The 27,692-nt window shown below is 42.1% G+C and overlaps 3 protein-coding genes across 6 annotated transcripts in view; all 3 read right to left on the minus strand.

The window, feature by feature from the left end:
- Positions 1-18,027, minus strand: part of chchd6b (coiled-coil-helix-coiled-coil-helix domain containing 6b) — a 48,836-nt gene extending 30,809 nt beyond the window's left edge. The window contains exons 1-7 of one of the 4 annotated variants that reach the window (XM_079265238.1): positions 17,815-18,027; positions 17,133-17,243; positions 16,969-17,035; positions 16,648-16,702; positions 15,529-15,685; positions 2,666-2,686; positions 119-202 (exon numbers count right to left, since the gene is read on the minus strand). In XM_079265238.1, coding sequence (XP_079121364.1) covers positions 119-202; positions 2,666-2,686; positions 15,529-15,685; positions 16,648-16,702; positions 16,969-17,035; positions 17,133-17,243; positions 17,815-17,898 — 579 coding nt within the window. In that variant the 5' untranslated portion in view covers positions 17,899-18,027. The remainder of the gene's footprint in view (positions 1-118; positions 203-2,665; positions 2,687-15,528; positions 15,686-16,647; positions 16,703-16,968; positions 17,036-17,132; positions 17,244-17,814) is intronic. The other 3 variants (XM_079265240.1, XM_079265239.1, XM_079265241.1) reach the window with 3 other exon arrangements.
- Positions 18,028-18,324: 297 nt separating this feature from the next.
- Positions 18,325-23,889, minus strand: tpra1 (transmembrane protein, adipocyte asscociated 1). Its single transcript, XM_079266259.1, has 11 exons — positions 23,754-23,889; positions 22,806-22,989; positions 22,548-22,680; positions 22,155-22,241; positions 21,901-21,973; positions 21,632-21,711; positions 21,432-21,542; positions 21,290-21,350; positions 20,995-21,097; positions 20,477-20,557; positions 18,325-20,379 (listed from the first exon to the last, which is right to left on the minus strand). Exons 2-11 carry the CDS (start codon positions 22,976-22,978, stop codon positions 20,109-20,111), a joined length of 1,173 nt encoding a protein of 390 aa, XP_079122385.1. The 5' UTR covers positions 22,979-22,989; positions 23,754-23,889; the 3' UTR covers positions 18,325-20,108.
- Positions 23,890-24,266: 377 nt separating this feature from the next.
- Positions 24,267-27,553, minus strand: trim107 (tripartite motif containing 107). The gene is made up of 2 exons (XM_079297043.1): positions 27,452-27,553; positions 24,267-26,161 (listed from the first exon to the last, which is right to left on the minus strand). Exon 2 carries the CDS (start codon positions 26,148-26,150, stop codon positions 24,576-24,578), a length of 1,575 nt encoding a protein of 524 aa, XP_079153169.1. The 5' UTR covers positions 26,151-26,161; positions 27,452-27,553; the 3' UTR covers positions 24,267-24,575.
- Positions 27,554-27,692: the final 139 nt, after the last annotated feature.

Raw genomic sequence — 27,692 nt, forward strand, 5'->3', positions numbered from 1 at the left:
TCAAACGCCTTGGAAGGCAATGAATGCAATGCAACTAATGGACACACAAGAAAAAGCCTTTCCGATGAGTTCTGGCTATTTCCTTTTAGTAATATACGTGTTTATGAGATATTCTTACCTTTTTCTCCAGTATTTCCAGCTGCTCTTTATAGAAGCTGGATATGCTGGCCAGTTCCTTCTCTTTGCTCCTCAGCTGTTTTGCCTGAGAAAGGGAGAAGAGAATAGAAGAAGAGGAGATAAATAAAAAAAACAGCTGTTGTAGAGGTTGTTTATATTGACACATGACACTTTACTGCACTAATATGAATTGTTTAGGCCTGTGTGCAAATATGAAATTCTGACTGCCGGGCAAAAAAAGGTCAGAAAGGAAAAATCAATCCAGGTAGTAATTCAAAAAAACATTTTACATACAGTAGCTAAGTGGCTAGAGTTAGTGAAAGGAATGGCCCACAACATCACATTCACTTCTTAGCTTACGAGCATGACACACACATGAGGCACCAGCGGAGGTAAATGCTGAAGGGAGAAGAAATGACGCAACCTGTTGCTCTCACTACACAACAGACTGAGAAAACATGAGAAATGAGGAAAATCGGTTGAATACACATCCCACCTATAAACTACCAGAAATCCAGAGAGCCCACTGCTCTCTGGATATATCACATATCTATGATGCTCGATGGAAATATATAATAATATGTTAAGTACAACACACCTGCACCACAAAGTACAACACAATGAAAATGTCTGTTCAGTAGCAGGTCCAGAACTTACAAAACTAATCAGGTGGCGTGTGACTGACATGGCGATGCCGGTGTTAGGATGAGGCGAAAGGCTTTAACATGCCCGCTGAGCCAAGCTTTGAATGGCAGCAAGATGGCAGACTTGCTGTAGGAAGAACCACAGCCGTGGAGCAGCAGCATGCAAGCAGAGGAAGATAGGAGGCAGACGTCAAAAAGATGCACTGTGAAGACAAGTTGCCAGCAAGTGTTTACAATTTGCATTGAAAGATTCATTTTTTTGAGGAAGTAACATGAGTGGACACCTTGTTTTAACGACACGAGGCTTCACAGTGTGTCAATATCATCGATCACTCGTTCTGATAAAAAGAAAATAACACAGATATAGTCAAAGGAGATGGGCGTGATCGTATGTACGGTATTGCACATGTTCACTCTCAACAGAGAAGACAAAGAAGTGAGAAGTGAGTCAGAAATTGATGATGAATCTGCTTCTTTCTCACCTTTGTAGACACTAATCAGGCAGGTGCTCGGGGAAAGTGTAACGTTAGCCAGAGCTATGAAAATATCAGCATTTTGGCAATATTTTACACAATACAAATCCCACCAGTAAAAAGGCGAGGTGTTTGTACCGCAATGGTACCTGAAAGGTATTCAGTATCGGCCCGATACGCAAGTTTATGTATCAGAACATCTGGAGCTATGATCTCCATCTCTTTCCAGATTATTCAATCTGAATATAACTTTCCTCTTGGAACATAAAAGTAATGCTCATACATTTTGCATGGTCAGTCACAGAGTGATGGGGATATGAGGCAGTGTCTTTACGTGAAAACATAATATCAAATCTATTTTCTAAAGACATACCACATACTGTATATCCAAATCGACTCACTCAAAACTGAATTGAACTGATGCACAAAATTCCCTGCGGCTTGGTATTGGATCTTCGTGCATGCGTCGGAAGTTTGGTCATGCTGTGGAGAGTATGCAGCGGTTCAACAGCTGTACAATGGGAATCACATACGGGGGCCAAATGCACAAAAGGATAGTCCACATGTGCATGGTGTACACAGGAAGGTTGAATTATCTCTCCTGAAAGGATCATCAATAGTGACCACATGCTGCTTCTGAATAAGGGTGATGAGGGAAACAGGGCTGCAGCAGTGTGAACACGAAATGTGCACCAACAGAATGAAGCGGGCCGAGAGTGAGGCAGAAAAAGGCAGCAAGGGGGCGGAGATTTATGTAGGATGGAAATAGTGTGTATTACACACACAGACACACACACACACATATAGTATGCTGAGTTATGCCATGGTGTAATGCTGACAGATTACTACACCCGAGTTGTGCATTAGTGAGTGTGATATAGATCAGATGGAGCAACGCCTTCTTCTTCTCTGGATGATCTACTCAGCTTCTGTGCTCTCTGCTGCTATGGGGAATACAGGAGTGCAGACTCGCACAGTTACGCACGGACTTACATTACATTCATGGTGTTCCAATCTCATCTTATCTGAACTTAACAGGCACATGCATTCACAAAGAGCACATCTGCAAATCCTTATACTAGGCTCACTGCACGTTTTCTTTCTGCAGCCGGCTGTTTGATGCTTAAGGGCTGTGTGTGTGTGTGTGTGTGTGTGTGTGTGTGTGTGTGTGTGTGAGAGAGAGTGTGTGAGTGTGTAAAATCACCTCTGCTAGCAGCACAGATGATGTGTAATTTTCTAGCTGAATACCTCCCAAAGTGTTGTTGTGTGGAATGGTGGCGGCGGCGGCGGCGGCACACTCACAGCCTCGCTTTAATGCGCAATAAAAACATGACATTTGAATAGAGAAGCGAGAGAGAGAGTGAAAGAGAGAAAGAAAGGTAAAAAACAAGGTAAAAAAAAGGAGGCACCAGCAATGTCAGTGTTGCTTACCCAGGCATCCAAATCTGCTGGCTAGGAGGGAGAGAAGGATCAGGGGTTAGTAAGACGGTGGACGGCGTGAGAGGGGCACAGGGTTAGACCAGATCATGGAGACAACGAGCGGAAAGGATAAAAGGCAGGTATGAGGAGGAAAGTGAAGTAAAGATATAATTAGAAACAGTCGGGAATAAGGCGGATAATGAGAGAACGTGCGTCAGAGAGAAAGAGGCAACAGTAGAAATATGTGATGAAGGGAACGTGGTTAATACAGCCGTCAAAGACTAATCAACACCATTATGTGCAAATCATACTGTAACCAAGTAACTTCTCTAAGGGAATGAAACAACACATGGAATTCTCCTCATTCATCATTACGTTGGGCATCCTGGCGGCACAGGCAGGGAAATCTTTAAACGCAGCTTTTAAATGAGTAACCGATAGAACCAGCATTGGTTGCTTGTACAATTTATGCATTGTCCAATTGGCTGAAAATCTACTGATGAAAAAAATCACAGAGCGATTACCTGTTATTATTATTGCCGTTTCAGGATATACAACTCATAAGTCTCACGACAGTTAACGCTTGTATGTCAAAAACATCAAATGAAAGTATTGCGTTCATAAAAATCCAGACACGCAATGAAAACCCAATAATTATATATTGTAGTCAATCATTAATGTTTAAAAGGCAATTATGTCATAAATATGTGGCTTTATTGACTATTACAACGGCTCTTAGTAGGCCAGTCAGAAAGCAACCGTTTTTATGATAATTGACAGCCCTGCTGTTTGTGTACCAGTCTTAAATGCATGATGATGATAACGATGATATAATGTATATAAATAAGATATGTACCTTTTTTCCTCATATCTCAATAATGTTACATATATATCATGACATAGCATGTTTTCTGGTAATTCAATAAATAAATAGTATATATGAAATAACCACATTCTTTACTCCTGTGTGAATTAAATACTTTAAACAAACAAATAAAAGGTATTTTCTCATTTAATAAGACCTTTAGTATCAAATGAAATTACAGAGATAAAAGTGAGTTCATATTTCCAGCCTTACACTGTCTATGTTTACATGCATGCACACAAATAACAAACGGTTAAATCTGATTTCACCACACTGTGGGGTATTCCCATAAGCAGAATTATCATCAATTCAGATTTTCTGAGAAAGTTGAGGTAAAGTATGTGCACGTTATTATTCATTTAAATTAGACTACATGTTCCAACACTTTGGTTGTGTGTGACCAAACTCATGTTGAGTTCAAGTAGATACCGCAGACAAACAGCACACTGTATTTGGGTGTGTCTGGCCCTTGCCCACTCAAACCAAGTGCTCCCAGTCCGGCATTAGAAACAGAACAGAAAGGGATAGATTAGAGCGGTGGGTGGCTCTAATGTTGCCATGCCTCATAAAAACACCATTCAGTTAAATGAGGTGAACTCACAAAGCCGGTTGCTGCAGAATGTGTGTGTGCACGCGTGTGTGTGTGTGTGTGTGTGCGTGCGTGCGTGCGTGCGCGTTGGGTAATCTGCGTAACGGATACAACCGATGCCATCTGTTTAACCTCCATGCTCTTAGGTGGCAGGCCCTAAACTGAATGTGTGCGTGTGCGTGTGTGTGTGTGTGAGAGAGAGCGTGTATGTGGAACCCCACAGAGTGCTCACAGGAGTGTGGCGGTCCCATTTCCATAGATGATAGACTTCTGAAAGGAGGTGAAGGCGCTTGTTGTGTTACGGATGCAGACAAACACGTAGTTTGGTGCGGTCCATGGGCCATAACGGATCCACTCACATAACAGGTACATCCACTCATTGTTTTTTTTTGCAGCTCTGGGCTCTCTAGTGATTACCAGTCAGCAGCCTCAGTCTGCACATTAAAAGTCTGGATCAACTGAGCCAGCAAAACACCACCAGGAAAGTTCTCCAAATAGGCCGAGGCCGATATATTCCCCAGTATTTCTACCAAGATAAAGCTCAAACATGGAGCGTTGATGCATTATTAAACCAAGTTAATTGTGATCCTTCAGTAAACATAAATAAGACCACAGACTAAGTGGCTTGTAGCTGTCACATGCCGTGGATGTATTATACTGCTGTGAAACTCACATGGATAGTGGACCCAGCTGAATACTATATATTATATATATATATATCATTAATTTATGTTGACAATAACAATCGTCACAATTACCACTCTTCCCTCCAACTAGAACATTTCTGTAACTAAACGAAACAGACATCGACGCTCACTTCCTGCCGTGATGAGTCAGCCGTAAAGAGATAAGAAAGGAGCCAAGGTTTGAACTTCGCTCTAAAGCGCTTATTTTTCTTCATTATTTAAAATCACCAATGTGAACAACTGATTGTGACTCTGTGAACTCCGTCCAAGAAATACTGTTGAAGATATGCGCCACTATATATATATATAAAATCGCGATTAATCGCATGGAATTTTTGCGATTAATCGCGATTAATCGCATTGTTATCGCAAAGTTCAATGATGAATTCAAAAGTAGTGTATTGCGCACTTTTATTTTAAAAGTACTGCTATATGAACAAAAGGGCAATAACATTTGGTTCACGAGATGCAGGCAGCATGTTTCATACTTAATGTGAAGATAATTCATACTTTGTTGGCATCTTATTCTGAAAACCGGATGTTCGTCTGAAGAAACCGGATGTTGTCTCACGTTAATCTTTCCACTAACTTTCAAAGTCCTTCGCTCGCTCCCGATCTGTGCCGTTTAAATGCGTTTACTGTGAATTTCAGCATATAGGTGCAATAACATGTAAGTGTCTGCTGAGTTGACCACGGAGATCTGAGTGTCTGCTGACTTTATCGCAGCGATGTCCAGTAGTCTCCAAGGAGAGCAGCGGAAGTCGCCTTTTCTCTACGGCAACCCTGAAGGGACATCATATCTCCAATACAAACAGTCTGACAGACAGTCTACAGACAGTCTGACTGTAGGATGTTTGCTGTTGTTATCCCACTGTTCTTGTCATCCTCTTGTTGTTATGTATATGTATTGTCTCTTGTTTTCAGTTTAAAAAAAATTAAATTTTGAAAAAATGGGTTAACGCGCGATAAAATAATTGTCGGCGTTAATTGATGAATGCATTAACGCGAAATTAACGCGTTAACTTGCCCAGCACTCATTTTATTTAATGGATCTCAAAACATTTTATTACCTACGCTCACCTGAATCATGTTTCCTGTGGTTGTACCACAGGGGTCACCAGATGCACCAGCTTCACAACGCTTCATGCTTGATTTAGACTCCAAACCCCAACGGTCTGCCAACAGTGTGTGTGAGTGTGTACGTGTGTAGTGTGTGTAGTGTGTGCAGTGCGGGGGTGAAACGCAAAAAGTGACAGAGCTGTGACACGATGAGACCTTTTGGTCTCTTAACACCATCTCACATGGTGAGATACGCTTCCTTGGAAATCAATTATGTAAATACTGAATTATGCAAATAGTGCATTTGAATAAATCTGTGTGTTTGGAAGGAAAAGATTTTGGTGTGGTTTTCTACTTGGAGTCAGGAGTGGAGAGAGAGTGAGAGTGAGAATGTCACTGGCAGACAGCTTGTGCAGTCACACTCCTGATTTGGCTTTTTAATTAGGAAGAAAGAGAGAAAGGCAGAGATACAGACAAAGAGAAGAAAATAAGAGCTAAATCACTGACAGGTCTCTTCCTGTCATATCTCTGTGGAAATACGCACGGTAAGCACATTCATCACGTGTGATGACAGAGTGCTTTCACTGCAGCTCTAGTTTGGTCCATGCTGATCCATAGTAAACCTCCAGAGTGGTTCTGTGGATTTGCCCTCAAAAGGCCCTCAAATTATATCCACAGAATACGTATTCACCATATATAGGTGACCAACTACTTATGTTGTTCATTGTTGCTCATCTTTAATGAACATAAACAACTCCAAACAAAAGCCACACATTTTTACATTTACATTTCAGCAAATCTGTGCTACCATACCGTGACAACTTATTTTGGCTTACGGCGTTTCAACTGACAAATATAAATGTATATATATGACATACATGTCACAAACAAACTTGGCAGTGGTATCTGCAGTATTTGTATTATATTTGTGTATATGGGTAGCAGTTCAGTACGTACAGGGAGTGTCGGAGACAGGAAGTCGGGATGTACAGGACCGGCCATCACCAGCAGCATGCGAGCAGAGTGTACTGAACAATCTTAGCGGGAGAAAGCCTGGCAGTCAACTTTTCGGCACATGAAGTCAAACTGCACAGCCTCCGTCAGAGCATGACAGCGGTCCAAATACACATCCACGACTCATCACACCTGTGCTTGATATGCACACCTGCATGCACCCACGAAACACACACACATGAGCGTGCACACGGTACAGTGGAGATACCAGAGGCACGGAGTGGTTACTCTAGCTGTTTGCTCATTAAATGTGTGTTCTTGTCGCATCGGGGGAGGTTAAATGAATTAACACTTCATCATCAGCCCGCTTTCACACCAGACAGATAGAGAATGGGGGGGAGGGAGAGAGAGAGAGAGAGAGAGAGAGAGAGAGAGAGAGAGAGAGAGAGAGAGAGAGAGAGAGAGAGAGAGAGAGAGAGAGAGAGAGAGAGAGAGAGAGAGAGAGAGAGAGAGAGAGAGAGAGAGAGAACATGTTCTCATCTTGACCACCTGTACAGTTTCGCTCCAGCTGTCCTTGGCATTGGATTTTCTTTTATGGACTGGTTTTTTCTAGAAATCTTGAAATCTTCCAATTGAAAGAATACAACATTTTTTTCCCCAACAAAACAATATCGAGAAAGATTGCAGCGATTATTTTAACGCACCGCTCCAACCAGCAGAAACAGTCTCATTAATGAACATGTTTGAGTCCTCCGTGTACCAACAGTAAAACACAAGTTATATATACATACATATATACCAGTATATATATACCAGTATATATATATATATATATATATATATATATATATATATATATATAGATATATAAATCTATATATATAAATATATAAATCTATATATATAAATATATAAATCTATATATATAAATATATATATATATATATATATAAATATATATATATAAATGTATAAATGTTCAGAATGTATAATCGTAAAAACGTACGCTCCCGACTGCTCTCTGATGGGAGGAGGTATTCCATTCCGACTCATTTGTCCTTTGAACCGACAGGATTTGTGCTCCCCCTCCCCTCCCCATCTCCCCCCCTCACTCGCTGCTCTACACCGATCAAAATCTCCTCAGTTGGTGAACGCTCTGCTCGTCAGCAATTACCGTCGCTCGAGACGATGGAGGAGTCCTGTGCGGGTGTGCATGTGTGTGTGTGTGAGTGAGTGCACAAAGGGCTTAGCTGCTTTAACATGCAGAAAAGATGTCAAGTCTGTGATTACACTCGCTGATAACAAGTGGTTTAGCTGTGTGTGAATGTGTGTCTGAATTGCTGTTGTATTTTACATCTATGAGAAAATAAATTATACCCGTGAGTTTATATCCGAGTGTGTGTGCGCACATATACTTACCTTCACAGTGTGTCACACTCAAAAAGCCATCGTTATGGTAAAGACCCACTTGGCGTCAACATAAATCTTTCCCTCACTCCACTGCCATCGCTTTCTCTATTTAATGATCCAGCTTTCTCCTCTTCTCTGGATCCTTGCACCCGTTCGCTTCTCCCTCTCCCACCAAGTCTTTGGCTAACAAGCAGCGTTAGCCATCTAGCCGGCTGGCTGTCGGAGTCAGACATCTGAATATATTACGAAACCACACTCAGAGTCTCTGCTTTGCTTAAATAACTGCCGGTTGATGGACAGACGCTGAACAGATGCACAGCGGGGCGTCTTATTGTTACGTTTGCTACTGTGTGATTTGTACAATGATGTGCTATCATCTGCAGAAACACAACGGATTCATAGTTCTCATTTTAGTTTCACGTCGTCATCTTGGGGTCAAGCGGCGGGAAAACAAAAAAAACCCGTCCAGAGATTATTGTCACTGTGCTGAATAGAGTTAATGCAACATGTCCATCTGGTGCTAGAAAGAGAAGGCGCACAGCAGCTGATGTGATGTGAAGTGACAGACTGATAGTTTAGTGAGGACAGAGGAGATGGTGGGTAGAAACGCTTTATTTATTATGTGTGATCAAGTCTTTAAACGTGCCACAGATTAAATCATATGTAATAATGGAAATAAAAGAAACACTCAATTAAAAATAAACATGTTTAAATCAATCTTTAAAAGTTAGGGTATTAGATGAAACGGCAGCATTCAGGTTTTAAAGCAGAGTTATATTTCACCATTTACAAAGCAAGGAGGGCCTTCTGGTTAGCGAGAACATCTTGTCATTGAAAGGCTGAATATTCAGAGCAAAACTACACATTTCCGCCCTTCCGTCGAGTGTCTTTTCCTTGTGTTTCTACGCCGCAGCAGCAGCAGCAGCAGCAGCAGCAGCAGCAGCGAGCCAACACTGTTGACATGTGGAATCAGCTGCTGCGGTCATTTTGCCATCTCAGGTCTGACTTCAATGAATGCTGGGCTTTTCACCCTGCTTTCCATCATCTTTCTTTTGGACAATGCCAAATGCTTCGTTCCAAGTCATCATTCACACGCACACGCACAAGCACACACCGACACACACACACACACACACACACTAAGGACAGGGACTGAGGAGTTGAAGAGAGAAAGATATAAAAATGAGACAGAGGAGAAGGAATGAATGCTGGGAGCACATGTTGCTGTGCAGAGCAAAGAGCATGCATCCATCCAGCGTTTTTAATCTCCTGGAAAACCCACACATGCTTCAACAATGCCATCTAGTGACTATTTACAGGGTTACATCCTGTGTCCTCGTCACACAGTCAACACCTCCCCCATTCAAGCACAGGACACACCCACCAATAGCTCAGAATATGCAGCCACAGGTAATATGTGGTCAAATGAGAAAGGGAACAAGGTGGGTCCAACTTGAAAGGCACTAAAACACCTCAACAAATCACACCATACTCCTTCAAATTCCTACTAAATAAGCACAGCCTGACAGTGATGTTTACCAATATATAAATAATATGAAAAAAAACAACCCGATTTGCTGTTCAGCTGCCTACTCAACAATAGTTTGTTCAAGGAAAGAGCTGGTGTGAGAAAACAGGAACACTGGGGGAGACCACACATTTCAGCTCAAACTTCTCACATCAAGAGATCACTCTTTACAGTTAAATAGAGGATTTCAATTCCTTTTTTTAAAACAGAAATTGGCTTCATTACAATCAAATCTTAGCTAAACTGATTTGGCTTTTTGCCACAGTTGCATTATGGGAAATTAGAATCATGGGGATCATATGTAATAATGTGAGTTTGTGTCAAGGAGTCGAGGAAATGTCCCTCCTGGGTTTGAATGGACCGGAGGAGACGAGGGAACAAAGACAAGGCGGTGTGAAGAGGAACCTTTTTCCTACACTCAAATGAATATGAAGATTGCCTCCATAGTTAATAAACGTCTGGGCCGAGTAGAACGGAATCGAGGTGAGGGGAATTAAGGTGACTTCCGCTGATGCAGAGACAGTCAAAACCCAAATATGAATAGAATACTGAAGCATGCACGCACGTCGACTAGACTACGAAACACATTAACAAGATTTGTAACTGTCAGCTGTGTGAAGGACCGCTGCATAAATCTGCAAAACGATCAACTGTGACTGTAGTTATTTGTTCTGCTTCACTCTTTTGTAAATATCTGATGCGTTTATAAGAATCTGTGTCTTTTTAAGGTTAACTTTTTAATTTTGCCATTTACATTTCAACACATGGGACTGACTACTAAACTGGTCTGAAGTCAACTGTACCCTCTAATGTTGTCGTCCATCGCTGGTTTTACATTTCTTATAAACAGGAATGAGAGCGAGTGAACAGACGGGTTATAAGCATGCCCCCCCCCCCCCCCTCCAAGAGTAAAGTCTATTCTTCTCACCCACCTCGGAAGCTTCTGGAATTCAACAGCTTAAAGCAGATGCTTGCGTGTGAGATGCTCAGCACTGAATGCCTGCGCATACTACCGGTAATAGCATTTTGTTTGCAGCACGAATGACACCTCTGAGGCGGAGAGAATAGTCGGTGGGGGTGGGGGGGGACACACACACAAACACAGGAGGTGCTAATGAAAGAAAGGAGAGGTGAAGAGACGAGGTGTTACTGGAACGTGTCTTCACTCAAGGTGTAACTGTGGAAGGCCTGACTGTAGTCTCAAAACAGCGTAAGATTACATGTGGAAGAAGCCGAGTCGTGAACACTTTTTAACAGCACTTTGGTGGCTCTCTAGACAGCAGCGACCTCCAGCCACACGGCAGAGCTACAAGTGTGAGAGCGGAGAACAGCGGAACCGAGAGGGGAACCCAGTGAGACGTGTGTTCACCAAATTTCTTGACGGAATCTCGTAAAACTTTGACTTTTAACTGTTAAAATAAACGTGTTGTATGTGAGAGAGGGATCCAGCGAGACCTAAGTTAGGCTTCAGCAGCAGCATTCTAACTGCTTTGTCTCTGCTTGAGTGCGTGTGTCACAAAGACGGAGGAAGATCTTCAGTTACCAAAAAGGCCGTTTATTACTCTTTTGTACTTTGTGTAACTCTGCTAGCGCATGCCCAGTAAATGGTCATATGATGTGCGTTTTCAGGTGTGGTATTATGGACAGAGATTATTTTTGGACCGGCAGTAAAAACTAAAAGGTATTCGAGAGGATTAGTGGACGTGGTCAGCCTTGACCAATCACTGTGGAGCATCAAAAAAGGAGGTTTTTCACCGCTTTTAGACTTTATGAACAACATCTTAGAGTAATGGTACATATTGGCACAAGTAGGTGTTCATACACTACGAGAAAAAATGTGGCATCGAAGGAAGGACTTAATGCCATCAGATGCTACGACAGGAAAATACATTTTGTACCAAACAAAAATGTAAATAGCACAGTACAAAAGAAACTTAAAAATATAACACGCAATACGCTAAAATGATTTAGTATTGACTGAACTGTGGATGAACCTGGCAAGTAGATATCCCCAACACACACACACACACCCACACACCCTGTTTATTGCACAGGTATGCACAGATACAGACGCAGATGTATACATACACATAAATAGTCCCAGCGGTGGCGGGTGGCACTGAGACAGGAGTAAATGGCTAATGTGAGTGTTTGTGACAGGCAGCCTGAGGCAGTGTGGGGAGCAGATCTGCTCTCTGACACCTTGTACCCTCAACTCAACACTAACGCACAGCCTGCCTGCTGGGGGAAATAGGCTGGGGGGGGGGGTTTCTCGCTATATATGTCTTTGTGTGTTGCGATGGCGTGAGTGCAGTACGTGTGGCAATGCATGACTGTGTGTCTGCCTTCTAATAAGGCGGTCCCCAAACTACTCAAAGTGAAGCGTGTTTATCGTGAAATGGGGATGGGGGGGGCTTCTTTTAGGTATCCAGCTGTGTTGTTGCCAGTGGATGCAAGGTCGATGGAAAATGCAGAGGTGAGGGAAGCCCACCCGCTGAGCAGAGAGATGTGATCGTGCCGGAGCTTTGAAAACAGATTCCGCGATAGTGTCAACCTACTCAAAAGATGCAATGCAACAAAAATATAAATCATTTTCCTTTTTAATCTTGGGAGTGAATAACGTCTGGTTTCTGGGTGGTTAAAGGTGCAATATATATGGGATTCAGCGCAATAATTTAGCAGAAAACAACCATTTCCTAATATGTAAAGATATAGTGGAATAATACAATGTATATTTCGTGCATGTGAGCACGCCCTAATAAAGCTCACAGCCGCCGCTCAGCACTGCATTTATTCGGTGGTTACAGCTGATAGCGCCATCCCGATCGACTGCGTCGTCGCTGAAGCGTAGCGCCCACCCTCTGGGTACCCCTGAGGAAAACAGCTCCGTCACGTCAGCACTTTTGCCATAGTCTGCACTGTTAGCGCCGTTCGCACTGTTAGCTGCGAGCCCGCCGGCTTGGCCCATATTGAGGGCTGTATAAAGCACCTTTTACTGTGAATACTTTTAAAAAACAGCTCAAAACCCACCTTTTTAGGCTGGCGTTTGAGTAAAAACCCATGTCCTAGACCTGCTCTTAAAATATGTTTTAAATTTTTATTTTATTTTTTATTATTTTTATTTTTTTCATTCATTCATACATTCATTAAGTATTTGTCACAGTTTAGACTGCGAGGACATCAAGGAAACAATGAAGTGAGATCCAATCACAAATGGTCACTCAGTCTATGGTGGACTGATGCACTACTAACACATGCTAATAGAAGATATGAACAGGGTCAACAAAAAGATGCTCCCACTAGGGCTGGGCGATAAATCGATTTAATCGATTAATTCGAATGTGTGCTTTAAGGCGATGTGTTTTATTGAAAATCGAGAAAATCGCCCCCACCCCTCCCCCCGTTGGGTTCCCGTAGTTGAGTGCGCGCGCATTGTTTACAAACGAAAACAATGGCGGCCAGCAGTGAAGCTCTCGTTCTTAAGAGAGGGAAGAATGTGTCTTCGGTGGTCTGGAAATGGTTCGGGTTCGTGTCATCTGACACAGAACAAACAGCCTCAAACAGAGGCATGCCGCCGAGTGGGAGAAGTGTTGCGCCCTGAGGAGGGAGCAGGACCGCGGGAGCACAAGCGACGCTGTCTTCCTGGCAAAAAATATTTAGAAAAAACATGCACTACTGTTTAATACTGTTGGTTATGTTGTGAATGCACTTGATTTTGTTTACATGCACTTATTTACTGTGCACAATATGTTATGTTGATGTTAGATCAGATGTTGGACTTTTGAAAATGTGAATGGTAAAGGGTCACATACATTTTATTTCATGCTGTGTTTGTATCAGTGTATTCAGTTAGAAAAGCTTACTGTCAAAAGTTACATTTGCACAGTTGTTTACAATGGAAGGCTACTATTTAATGCCATTTAATGTTATCTTTAATTTAATTTTATATTTAAATGATTCAGGCAAACAAAAGAGTGACCAAATACTTTTTGTATACTACAGGCACCTTTCTACAATGTTCAGGTTTTGTTTGCACTTTATTTTTATCAACCTACGAGGGAAAATCATCACAAAATAAAATAAAAAATTGTTTTCAACAGCTTCTGTCATCTGCAAAAATTTGTGGGGGAAAAAATCGATTTAAATCGTGAATCGGATTTTTTGTAAAAAAATCGGAGATTTTATTTTTAGGCCATATCGCCCAGCCCTAGCTCCCACCTGTCAAACACAACCATCACCAAGGACAGGGTTGGGTCACTACTTATTCTCTACTCTGTACAACCAATAACCCCCCCCCCCCCACACACACACACACACACACACATCTGCACACACGCTGACTGGATGTATTGACTTGTCAAGTCAGGAAAAAGTAGAAAACAAAGCTGTGAGTTAAGAGTGTTCAGTTTCAGTTTAATGATGAAACATCATTAAATTGAGCCCGTATCAGTGTGAGGTAAGCCAGCGGCTTCAGTCAGTATTCAGTGCAGCTCGCCGGCACAACAAAAAAGATGTTGCAGGACGAATTAATTAGAGAGGAGAGACAGAGTTGAAGAATATCCAGAGAGGGGGGGGGGGGGGGGGAATCAGATGACAGAAATGCATCTGAACCATGTGACTGTGACGGGTATAAGTGTTAACATTCATAGCAGAAGTCATCGTTCATCATCCTATAGTGAATACTGTCATTGTTAATATATAGATTGTTGAAATGGATGATCATAGTTTTACCCAACAGGCTACAAGGCCCATCACATGTCCCTGCTCTGAGAAAGTATAGGTTTTTGTTGATGATAAAGTATTGTTATATATCCTATATTTTTGTTAAAATACTTTGTCATCAATAGTACACAGTCATATATTAAGTTTGTGTTCTCTATAATATAATGACAGTTTAACATTATTTAGGTGGAGGCTTCCAATAAGCCCAGTGGGTTTCCTGCACTGTCGTATTATTTATCTCTGTTATGTTTGTGTATTTTCTAAATTGTGCAAATAAACTAAACAGATACTAGTACCTCTCTTATTTATATTGCTCCCACACCACACACATTAACCTCTTCAGTGCAGGGATTCTTCGAGGGTAGTCGGAAACTAAAGTACTTAAAGCACTTTTTCTCGAATGTTTGATAGACTGCTTTTGCAAAAATGTGTTTGTTTCTGCAATATAGAAACCAGGGTTATAGTAATAATCATATCCTCATAATTCAATAATTCACCAGTGACTCAGTCCAGAGATGCCATTAACAGTCTCAACAGTAGAGGGTGCTGTTGAGTTCTACAAAGGCTTTCTGGAGGAAACGTACGGCTGCTGCTCAATAATGATTGTGGATAAATGTGTAATTAAGTCATATTCTGAATTTAAAACAGTGCGTCTTTGCCTTAACAGACACAATTTGGTATTTATACATATATTTTATGAAATTTGAATATTAAAAGTGTCACCCTGAGATATGCGTTTGTACATTTCTATATTTAAAATATATAAATATTTGCATATTTCACGCCTTAAGTTTAGTTCAGGACTCAACCTGCCTGAAGCCCAAAAAACACAAAATTATGCATCAGACAAGTTAACAATACAAATATTCTATAACACAAATTAAATTGACGCAATGCGGTTTTAGCGGAAAAATGCAGCATTATTTTACTAAGCGGTTTGTAAATAATAATAATAGCTGTCTAGATAAAATGGATAGAATAAAGGTAAGGCACACACAGATGGTCTGCGGTTTGGACGTGGTGCAGCTGACTCACGCTATAGACCCAGAAAGCAGCACTAACCAGTATCTCTGCCCTTTCTTGCTCTTCGTGGGCTTTTCCTTTCTCCATGAGGAGGGCGGGGTTCAGCTCGTCCGGGCCCTTGGGTGCTGCCGTCTCTCTCTCCTTTTGGGCCAGTCTGGCTAACTGCTCCTGCACCAGAGCTTGCTGACGCTCGAAGCTGAGTGAGGGGAAGATAAGCAAGTTTTTTTAACCTTCATTCATCCAGTGAAAGTCTGCTAAACATGCATATTGTTGTTCACACAAAGAGCTACTTAGCGAGGTAGCACGAGATATTAGCTTCTGTTGATCAACAGATACCAACATTTTGGTAAAAAAAACAATAAAACATAAAATCATAGCATTCAGGAATTGTTGGGTGGATTAATGTATAACATTAATATCAAATTAGGTAAGGGTTTGTCGTGAAACATAGTGTAGTGTTGAGTCACACTACAAATACACGTGAGAACAAATACCAGCTGCACAAAAACCTAGTGTAGGGATATTGTATTGGGTTTCTTAAAATACTTCTTCTACAGTACCTGAAACAACCGGTATCTTGACCAAGTGTCCACTTCTGGAACTCTCTAATTTTCTTTAACTACATCAGTAAGAACGGATCACATCATTGAGGTTTGGCATAAAGCACTGATCAAAATATGATAATATACTGTCATTGGAAGCAGCATTACAGTGACAGAGGCTAAGAGTTGTTAGACTTGCTAACAAGTAAATCTATAGAGGTGCAGGATAGTATATGAGCATTCCAGCAGCATAACCACACGCCCGCTGTACACACAGAGTCATTTAGCACAGGCAGTGTTGTTGACAGCTCACTCGGCATGCATGTGTTCTCCATAAACATTGTACGTTAGCTTCAAGTGTTGCTATTTCACACATCCGTCACCTCCATTGGTCCTTAGCTGCCTGTGTCAACAGAGAGGGCCCGAAATGTATTATGGGATATGATCAAATACTGTGCAAAAGTTTGCAACAATCAATTGGCATCTGAAGGGGGGCATCTAATTCCAAGTTAGCCAATACCAATGTATAAGTTCCATGCAGAGTTATAGCAGGTCTTTCCCCAAATATGGCGGGACAACAAAAAGGGACAGCGACCGTGACATTACGAGAACCTACTTTTTGCGGATTTTCTCCTGGACTTCTGTAGTGGAGGGCCCTGTTGGTTTTAGACCTGAAAATAAAACGGTAACAGTTGTTTGAGCAACACAGTGGGACAGCTCCAAACGCAGACTCTCTGAAACCAAGTGTAAATACCTAAATATATGTCAGTTACTAAATCACACAGTTTAGGTTTACTGTATGAAGTCACACAGCCATAAAATTGACCTTTATTGACGCTGTTCTGTATTCGTCAGTCACTGTGTGAGGTTTGCTGACACAGTGGGCCTCCCAGTGGGCGCTCTGTGAGAGAGGTAACGGTCTTGGACTGGGACTTACTTGGTAGTGGTTTGGTGCCGTCAGACCCCTGAGACTCCCTCATCCGCCGGAGCACATCCTCTGAGAGCTGGACAGGAATGTGAGAATTAACAAATGTAGACATAAATACACCCACACACAAGCCCCTTTGGTGTCTTTGAAAGAATCATATTAAAGGCTCACACCTTTAGGAGTCCACCATCTAGCCTGCTCAAATGCCCTTGAATTGCACTTGCTTGCTTGATATGCTCCAGATGTGCTTCTGTCCAGCTGGGGCTCTCCTCTCTCTGACCCTCCTGAATAATGAGACAGCGAGTAGCGAACTGCCTAACGTACATATGATGAACACAATATTCATTTAATCCTACTGTAACGTTACAATTTGAAGGTTCACCAGCGAAATACAATTGCAAACTATGCTTAAATCTCTACATGTAACGTAAGGTTACAGTTCAATAACGTAACTGTAAATCTACGCTACTCTTGTGAACGTTGACGTCAATTAGCTAATCTAGCGTTAGCTGACGCTCATGAAGATATGTCAGCAAGCTAAAGTTGCACTGCGTCATAGCTGCGTTAATGTCTACTTTAATGATATTTTACTACAAGCTACACACGTCGTAACTCAAGCTGTTATAAAGGTAACTTAGCTAACTAAAGCAGTGAGTAACGGTGACGCTATCGCAGCATAACGGACAGAGGGTATGACCGGGTTCATGTGAGGACATGGGACCTGCCAGTGGACCTCAGACCGTTACCCGTGCGTTACTATCTAGCCGCCATTACCCGACATGCCCGATATCATAACCAACTCAAACTTTGGCTCTGGATTTTACCAATAAGAGGAAAACGTTCCATTACATCTACCTTCACTCCTTCAATTACTGTGACCTTCTCGTTCTCGTCCAGTCCGAACGACACTTTCCTCGACGTGCTGCCGTTACCTCCCATTTTTCACCAGCGGTCCGCTGACACCTGGTTGATGAAAAATAATAAAAACCTTGCCGAGTGATGGGACGGAGACATAAGTGAGAGCGCGAGAGCGGCTGGAATCGCCGCCACAGCGACCGGCTGGTTGAAATAAACCAATAAAGGTCAAACTGGCGCTACAGTATCCTCTTGTCTCATTGGTCGGATAAAATAATTCGGACAAATGACTCAAGAGTCACGTGATTTAAAAGGGTCGATGGGAAGCGTAGTTGAAGAAGTCGGATTTATGTGAGACGTTTAAAGAGAAACACATCAGGAAACTACAGTCCACCAAGGAAACAGAACAAAATCACACACAGTAGGAGTCAAGAGTCCTGAAAATGAAAGTATTGAATTACCAAAAAGCAGCCAGTGAGTGGTGTCTTGTTCAATCCAAACAAACAAAACGAGAGTCCATGGTTTATTCTGTAGGTCACGGAATGCTCAATACATTGCATTAATAAGGGCTGAATATTATACAATCAATGCACTTAAAAAGGCAAAATTTACAGATCATTTGCAAAATGATTTAAACACCAAAAATCAACCAAGAGAGAGGACCTCTGTAATAATTGCACCTTTCCAACTCATGTCACGAATCAGCGAACCGATTCCCGAAACACAACTCTAACTCTTAAGTTACACACAGCAGTAATCACCGGCACTCAAATTGGAATATATAATATTTCTAAGAGTCAAGGCAAGTACTGTAATTTCTTGGTTATACGCCACTTCTTTACAGCATTGCTGCTTTTAAAATGATGGAAAAAAATAAATGCATCTGTGTTTTCTGCATCCAGGTCCCCACTATCCATGAATACTGCTAGCTTAAATACAGTAGTCCATTCTTAACAAACATATAGCATTTTTAGGGGGAAACTCAAACATCAAACTTCCTTGGTAGGAATAAGTAAATGTGATGTGTGGTGGTTTATAAAGACTAAAGTATGATATTGTAGTAATACCAAGAGATGTGAAATAACTTATTTAATGGGCTGAACAAAGAAGCATATTTGCAATATGTGGATAATTTGTTGTGCCACAGTCCAGTAGTTTTCTCTTGACGTCGTCTTATAATGACCCGTATCAAACATACCGGTGGCCTGAGCCTCTCTCAATATGTAGTTAAGATCTATAGGATTACACTGCATCAATACCATCATTTGATACCATCAAATTTATCAATATTGTTTATGGTCTAATTTGAGCACTTCTAATAAACAGTCTGGAAAATACAACCACAGGAGCAATAGATATTGGCATAAAACTAAAAGCTTTGTATCAGCAAGCAGAGATGAACCAGATCTGCCGATATGGAATGAGGGCATGTCTAAGGTCTGTTGTTCAAATCACACATGTAATAAGTCCTTCTAAATGAGTGTGAAGCTAACAAATGTGCCTTCAGTAGTAGGAATTATTAATCTGGTATAAGACATGAAAGCAGAAAGTCCAGAATGAATTAAAGAGAGAAATTACAGATGATTCCTGGTAGACAGCGTTACAGATGGTTTGTGATATGAGTCAATGCCCTGCTTGTATTTGGGTATTAATGATCTTATCATATTGCAGTGACACGTCACACTTAACACTTTCCTTCCTATTTCATAAGACGGTACACCAATCAAAAGGAACCAGCTGTAGCCAGTTGAGTCACAAATCTAACAGAAGGCAGCAGACAAAGTGAGTTTAGATGCCGCTACTCAAAGCTTCGAGTTGGAATGTACAGATGTTGAGTTGCCAACAAAAGAATGTTAGATTTTAAAGACTCGGGTACTTAAAATGGGGTTAAAACTTAATTATTGGGGGATTGAGCAGCCGACGCTCGAAGTCTGGAATGACAGAAAATGTGCAGTCAGTGAGCTCCACACATTCAAGGGCGCGTTGAACAGAATCCACACAGTGCCACAATCAGGGACAGGACTCCTCTAGTGTGGCGCTACAGCAGCAGTGCACTCTGGCAACAGTGTTACAAAAGCAGTAAACCACAGTCCTCCAGATCATATGCTCGAAAAAGCTATCTCCTTTAAGTGTCCACTCGTTAACTTATCCCGGCGTTAAAGCAAGACCAAGATTACCCGTTCTTGGTGTCCCGACTACTTTGCTCTGCATTTTTTTTTTTTTTTTGGCCAGCCTGCATTACACAAACATCTGAGTCCAGCTGTATGACCACCTCTGTTCCTTGGTTCTCCTCTTCATGCGTTGATAGGTCTCCAGCGGTCCGCTTCCATGCTGTTAATGCTGCTGGACCCATAGGGTCCGGAGGCTATGTCATCTAGGTCCGCTCCGACTATACGGGTGCTGCTGGGACCAGAGCCGTCGATCTGGGTGGAGGAGTAGAACAGGCCCTGGTCGGTCAGCTCCTTGCGACCAAGAGACGTGGCGACGGTCGGGGGAAGGTGGACGTCACTCTCGTCCGGCTCGTCCACCTGCGACTTGTAAGAGAACAGGATCTTGGGCTCTGACCTGTGGAAAAAGGAAGAAAGTGGTGAAATAAGGAAGACACAAGGGCAACTGTCAACTCTGAATTAGTCTGTTATGCGACACGATTCCTTGTACAAACCCAAAGAAGCCCTTGAGGAATGTGACATAAATGAGCGGCGCAAAGGCGGAGAAGTACAGGAAGGTGGTGACATCCACGCAGCTGTTTCAGGAAGACACAAAAATAGAGACGGGTTTCACACGGTGCGAACAAGCTCATTAAAAGCTAAAAGACATAAGGACACGATCAGCTTCAGTAGATACAGAAAGCTCAACCAAAAGGTTTCTGTCAGAAGGAAAGTTCAATCCAAAAGCAAAACATCTGTTATGTTCTCATACACCCCCCCCCCCCCCAAACTTCACTGAACCGCACAGGACTCAGCAAAACAGTCCATCATCCCCCCTGTTACTTCTCAGACAACAAACTCAACTATAAGAAGGTTTAGAAACAATCACTCAGCTCCATAGCCACATTTTTCTAAAAAGCACATGCCGCATAAATCCCACCCTTTATAGCCATCGATTCAACTTATCTTTGTCTTCCTAAAATACTCCCACATGTGGATTTGTTGGTAGAATACTAAAGAGGATGGTACTGACCAGAGTCCCTCTATGATTCCAGCACATAGCAGAGCACTGCCCAGGCCCTGCACCAGGTTCAGCAAAGACAGGATGGCAGCGTACACATAGAAACTCCTCTTAGCTGGACAAAGGGAGTAAAACAAAAGATGAATGGGCAACAGAGGACAAAGTCTTTCAATTAGATGTCATCATGCAGTGGTAAAAAAGATCACTACTAAAAGTGCAGAACATCCTCGTATATTTACATGGGTTACATGATGCAAATCTTTCAACCTAATTTCTCATCTCTGCTGCATCGAAATGCGTAACTTACATGGAAGAGATATCCTCTCCCTCACTGGAGTTTTAGGCAAGATCACGATCAAAGAGTATACCTATGAAAAAAGGATTACATCATCAATCTATACTTAGACATCAGTTATGAGTTTTATTTTACAATGTTACAGGTTACTGACCAGGAAGAAGAAGCAGGAGCTGGCCAACCAGAAGTGGCGTCCTCCGTGACCGTAGATGTTGAAGTCCTCAGCAGACAGGTGACTGTCTGGATACAGGATCTCTAGTGTGCCCTAGAACAATATATAGCATTTATTGTCCATTGAATTCAGAATGACAACTTACCAAAAAGGTCCTGCCTCCTCCCATCATCCGTCATTACCTGTGTGACGGAGTAGCCCAGAGCCAGCACAGCAGTGATAGCCAGCACTCGCTTTATACTAGAATTGCTCTCCAGGTGACCTGATAAATGAATAAAGAAACAGGCTTATACACAGGCATTCAGTTAAATTCATATTTAGATTCAGGTCTGAAAAGGGGGTATTATTAACTAAACGTTTGAAATAGATCGATCATGTGAAAAGAGACAGAAACACCACACTGGGTCAAATATACAGTAAATGAGAACTGAAACCAGCAGCGCGAACAAACCGAAAGCCAGTCCCAGGATGACGACACTGAGCTCAATCCCCAGCAGGAAGAAGCGGGTGATTTCCCACAGCACCTGAAGAGACAACAGGCATAATGAGGATCCACTGTGGCAGAGCAACACGTGCTGACCTGAAGCATACGTCAGGTCACAATATAACATCATGTGTATGTCTTTCTTCAACAGTGCAGGATGTACTGTTTACATCCTGCCCACATTGTAACATTTTGTATTTATGTTTAATTTGCTTCCTTACTTTGTCGATGATGGTAGCAGCACTGGACGTACTGACAGTCATGGACACGACGGCCCGCGTGATTCCAACCGCCGCTACAACGAACACCTGACAAATATAGTTTATAAAAAATACATATATATATATATGTTAGATTATATAAAATAATCTGTCTTCTCAGGCCAATAAAAACATGTCCTGGAGTAGAATTAGAGGGAAAGAATAGCCTATAGCAACAATGCAAGGTATCAACTAGTGCACTGTCCCTTCAGACTTTTGGGGTATCAATTCAACACTGCAGCCTGACATTATGGGCTGAAACACTCTTATTAATAGAGTTCACAGTGTGGCACAATGTCAAGCTCAAAATAACAACTATGATGACAAGTGGTGTTTCTGTAGCTTGTATCATACCAGCAAGTAAAAGGTGACGAAGATGGGGCTGGAGGTGAGTCTAATCTTTGCCCGGGCTGAGGGCAGCTTCCACATGAGGAACGCGAAGAAGGCCACATTCGGCACGAGCAGTAAGATGTCCCAGAAGCGCACCCTGAGACGGAGAGATGAACATGAGGGGGATGAATACAGAACTTTCTGAAATAAAATGTTGTTTCAAGTTCAGTAGTCCATTTTGTATTGATTGCAATGCCACACTTTAAAAGGTTTCAACTTCACCTGGAGTCTCCAACGTCCTCGTACAAAACCTGTAGACATTTGTGAGGCTTTGAGATGTTGGCCTCAGCATCGGGTTGCCATGTTGGGAATATTGACGTGTTCTCCAATGGTGCAGGTGAAATACTGCCATTGTATAGCGCAAACCTAACCACAGCAGTCACTGTGGCTAGCATGGTGTCGGACCCTAAAGGAGGAACAAATAAAAAGGTCTTAGTTACGGGAAGATCCTCTGGCTACATACAAGGATGTTGAATCATCTTAGGCCATATCATAGTTAAATATGAGCAAGAGTTAGTAAAACACTTGAGAAATTCAAACGTATGTTGCTTCTGCTAGCGTTACATATGGTTAGGATTGTTGGGAGGTGTACAACTGTCGCAGCTTTCTACACTTCAAGACACACATTATGTAGATAGTTAGTGAATTAGATCGACTGTATTGTCAGCCATATATGTGTGGTGTTACATTTAAAGTTTGAAACGACAGAGAAAACTTGCTAATCCTGTTAGCATCAACAATAGGAGAATTAACATGAAACTAACGTTACCTAACTTGGCTATAGTAAACAACATAACATGGAGTTAGTTTGTGGTGGTAACGGGTTACGTTAAGCTCGTTAATCATAACATAGCCTCACCTATCGAACCATCAAGTCGTATAGTTTATCAGAATACTTTCAGTTAGCGAAGGGGATTTCAGACGTTGGCTAACGCTAACCTTGCTAACGCTAACTGCTGTCAGACGATGGGTTGTTTTGTGAATTAAAACAAATACCTCTCCGAGCTTCAGTAACAGACAAATACAGTAAAGATGACAGTACTTGTGTGGAAAGATATCACTGTTTATAAAGGCTAACGTTAGCATAAAAACAAACGTGATTAGTGCAAGTGCGATGACGCCGACCCAACGTAACGACAGCTTCAACTGGTTAAAAACAAAATATCTTACCGATTCAGTGGTACAAGTGCTGTAAAATGTTTTTAGAAATAATATGACTTCAGTAGATGCGTTACACGCAGTCATACACGCTGCAATCGATCAATAAATTGATCACCGATACGGGACATAGCTGTACTGGGGATAGTTTCCTTAACAAAAATCTCCCCAGTGAGGTCAGCTGACACTCTCACCAAACAAGCAGGGCAAGTCTCGCGAGATCACATTGTGACGTAGTTTATTGCTTTTTTTCTTCTTCTATTTTTCAAGTTAAGGCAAGTAAAATACACCTGACTAGAGATTGTCATCTGCTTCGGATGTAATAATATGAATATGATGAATTACATGATTAATCTTGGAATAGAATAGGGTTTTTTTATTGAGGACATTTGGACATGTCACAGTAGGAAAAGTGCAAGTGCAAATAATGAAATGAATGATGGCTGAATTCCATTTAGCTGCCTTCATTTCGGCAAACCTATGCATTTAAGTCTGCTGTGAAAAATGCCCAGTGTGTAAAGAGTTTATGAGATAGAAATAGAAAAACAGAAAACACAATAATCTGGCACATCATTTTCAAAACTACGTTTCAGGCACACTGCAACAAGTAATTCAGTCACATTTGTGTTTATTATTCCTATGTAGACTTGAGAAGCAGTCATATATTACCACACAAAGCATCCAAAATAATAGACAGAAGTAAGTGGGTGATCAGGGTCTTCTATCAAGACACAACGAAAGACGTTAAATGATCATACAAAGTCTCAAAAATATCTTCTCTCTGTCTGCATCACATTTGCTAATGATATATAGTTCATAGAAATACAGTTACGATTATGAATAAACAGTGACACGGCCTTTAGGGTCCCCTGACATCATCCTGTAGGCCAGGTGCACTGGTTCAGTCAGGTTAGCCTTAAATGTGTACACATGAGTCTTTCCGCTGCTGGGGCTCACGTTGTAGAAGCTCAGCCTGTGGGTCTTGAAACTCAGTCTGACCTCCAGCCTGCGTGACACGGTGGTCCTCTTCAGCGGCACATCGTGACCCCGCTCGAAGGCTGTCAGCAAGTTGTTGAACCACATCAGACACCAGGAGTATCGGCTGCTTTCCAGAGCGGAGGGCAACCCGCTGCGTGCTAGCTTCCCGCTGTAGCACACACCAAAGATCCACGGAGAACCATCGAGCGCCACATCCCAGCAATGATCGCCTTCATGGAAGCTCTGGGTGCTGAGGACCTGGAGGAAGTTGGTGAACCTCTGAGGAGAGGATGGATAGGGCTGTTTGGCAGTGCTGAACGTCACCGTCTTCAAGTCCCCTGAGAGGACGAGGTTGGGGTGGGCCGTTTCTGGGTCAAAGGTCACCTCTGAAGGGTTGAGGGTGTTTCGAAGGGAGCGCTGAATCTCTCCAGATCTTTCCCTGAACGCAGCGTTCATTTCCTCCAGCTTGGGACAGGCGCGCGCAGAGTTGACTTTTGATACGACGTGGTCGTCCTCTTCGCCCACGTGCCTGGCCATTAACTCCACGATGTGTGGTTGTAGAGTCCGAAGCTCGTCACTGAACGCAGCCTCGTCGTCCTCAGTCAGAAGGGACTCCGCTCTGAGCATGGCTTGCCTCAGCTGCTTTGTCAGCTCAGACGCTTGACCGATTCGACCGCCCACGCTGGCCTCGCCTGGACCGAGCTCTTCCTCAATAAGCTGCATCACCTGCGCGGTGTAGCTCTGCGACAACTCGGTTATCTGCCCTAAAAGTCTGCGCGCTTTCTCTCTCAGCTGACCGTTCGCAGTGGTCACCTCCAACTCCCGTTCCTTCTCCTTACTCAGCACACTCTCTGCCATCTCCAACTTGAGGCTCAACTCTGTGACTTGAGATGCCATTCTAAATTTAGGTTCATCCATTTCCAGCTTGCCTTTGCCGCTGCCTCGTTCTTGAACCAAAGAAAAGGACTGCTCTGTGGATCCAGACCCAGTTTGACCGCCGTGCTTTCCCGTACGCAACGAGCTCTCCTCTCGGCTCGGTCCAGCTGTTGCTGTGTGTTGGTGATGTTTTGCGTTTGACTCTTCTGTCACGGAGCTGTCGGCACTCTTGATCGTTACATGGCCCACATCAGGAAGGTTGCCAGTGGAATTGACTTTACCAGCAGTGGCTTTGTATGTCTCTATGATGCTGCACATTTTGAGGCTTTTCACAAGGGCTTTGGTGCCCTGGTACTCTGCCTGGCACTCAGGGCAGCTGTGTTGGTCAAGGCCTTCTCCCATGGTGTGAAGGCAGGCAAAGCAATAGATGTGACCACACGGAAGAGAAGCTGGCTCAGAGAAGAGCTGCAGGCAGATGGGGCACGTGAGCTCTAAAGCTGAAGCTTCTGGATGATCCATTTTTGAAAACGTTGCATCAGTCTCACTCACAGACATGGTGACAGGCCCTAGAAAAACAAACAGATAACTCAGAGTAAGACCTCAGAGAAAGTATAGTTTATAAGATGAACTTGGCTGAATTATTTAACTTTGTTTCAGTGTGAACTTTCTACGTATCGAGTTGATACGTAGAAAGTTGATTCAAGGTTCAAAAAGGAAGGAAGTTCAGATTACCAGTAGATAAGAAAGTGCTTTTTAGAATCCTGCTGAACAGCTGATACTTTGAAATTCTTTTTATTTTTGCACCGTATAATTATGAGAATGTATAAGCTGCAAGTCAATCTGTAAGTGTTACATTTAATGGAAGGAAACTACTTGCTATTTTGTTGGTTTTATTCATTTTTTCTGAGAATCTTATTATGTTTCACATTTGAAAAACTGTCAATAATGTCTTACTTTCTCATTTTTAAAGAAAGTATGTATTTACCATTTGAAAATGATTTAAGGTAAAAAAAATAAATTTTAAAAAGTATAAACATATCTGGGTCATAGCCAGTTTAGGAATGAGTCCCCCTCTCACCAAATATATTCAATTTGATCATCTTGCTTTCATATATATTGTGCCAACTGTTCAGTTCTGTTATGTAAATTTTATACCGAAACAAGGATATAAAAAAAAAAAAATGAGTCATAAAATATATGTGTATGTGCATAAATGAGTGTATAAAGTATTCACCAAGTATTACGTTTTCACTGAATATAAACCGCTATAAACCACAAATTCCCACAAAAAAATACTGAGAACATAACTTATCTTTCTAGTGTAAAGAAAACACGAAGGAAGTTACCGATGCGTCCCCAGCGTGACTCAGCACAGCACAAGCAACCCAGTCTACGCATGCAAGTATAATCACACCAACCTGGACACAAGCTGGACCAAGCTTTCATCGAGGAACGTCTAAATGAGTCGATTGGCCATGAATGTTTCATAAGGGGTTTAATAAGGAGATGTAATGTAGATCACACTGTCGGCTGTTTAACTTTGGGTGTTCTGGCAATGCGAGAGTAACTCGTTGGGTTAGTTTCGATTTCCTGCGAGCAGGATCTCCATGCGTGAAAATCACTCTCAAGCTTTGACTCCTCCATGTTTAATCACACTTACTGTACACTGGCTGACTTATTCCGCTGCAGGGTATATATATATATATCTTTGATTCCAATTCATTTGGCTCTGCTTCCTCACGAAATAATTCGGTCGATATAATTATTAATACGCTCAAGCTAATTCTGAACGAATAACTATCCTAAAATATGGATTATTCGTCGCTAAAAGTAAAAAGCAAGTGTAAAAGGCTTACCTATTACTGTACCGTGTCGCGTGGGGGCTTCCTGTTCAGAGAAGTCACTAACACGCACTAACGCGGTGATCAGCCGTCAAACCCGCCTTTCAGCAACACTCCATGTCCCATTGGAGCTCAATGAGGTCATCAATCTTCAGCATGTTTCAGGTGTGCCAAACCTTTACCCCCTACTGTCTAATATGGTAAATGTCACGTTGTTGTTCTACATTGCACAATATACTGAATATTTGTAAGAATG

Source organism: Melanostigma gelatinosum (assembly GCF_949748355.1).
Source record: "Melanostigma gelatinosum genome assembly, chromosome: 3".
Taxonomy (NCBI): domain Eukaryota; kingdom Metazoa; phylum Chordata; class Actinopteri; order Perciformes; family Zoarcidae; genus Melanostigma; species Melanostigma gelatinosum.

What these genes read in the sequence shown, in the direction of transcription:
- tpra1 (XM_079266259.1), bottom strand. Translation starts at nt 22,978, where the DNA reads ATGCTAGCCACAGTGACTGCTGTGGTTAGGTTTGCGCTATACAATGGC. An exon ending in CATCCTGGGACTGGCTTTCG is followed by an intron (nt 21,712 to 21,900) that starts GTTTGTTCGCGC and finishes TTCATTTATCAG; the next exon opens with GTCACCTGGAGAGCAATTCT. An exon ending in TGGGCTACTCCGTCACACAG is followed by an intron (nt 21,543 to 21,631) that starts GTAATGACGGAT and finishes ATATTGTTCTAG; the next exon opens with GGCACACTAGAGATCCTGTA.
- trim107 (XM_079297043.1), bottom strand. Translation starts at nt 26,150, where the DNA reads ATGTCTGTGAGTGAGACTGATGCAACGTTTTCAAAAATGGATCATCCA.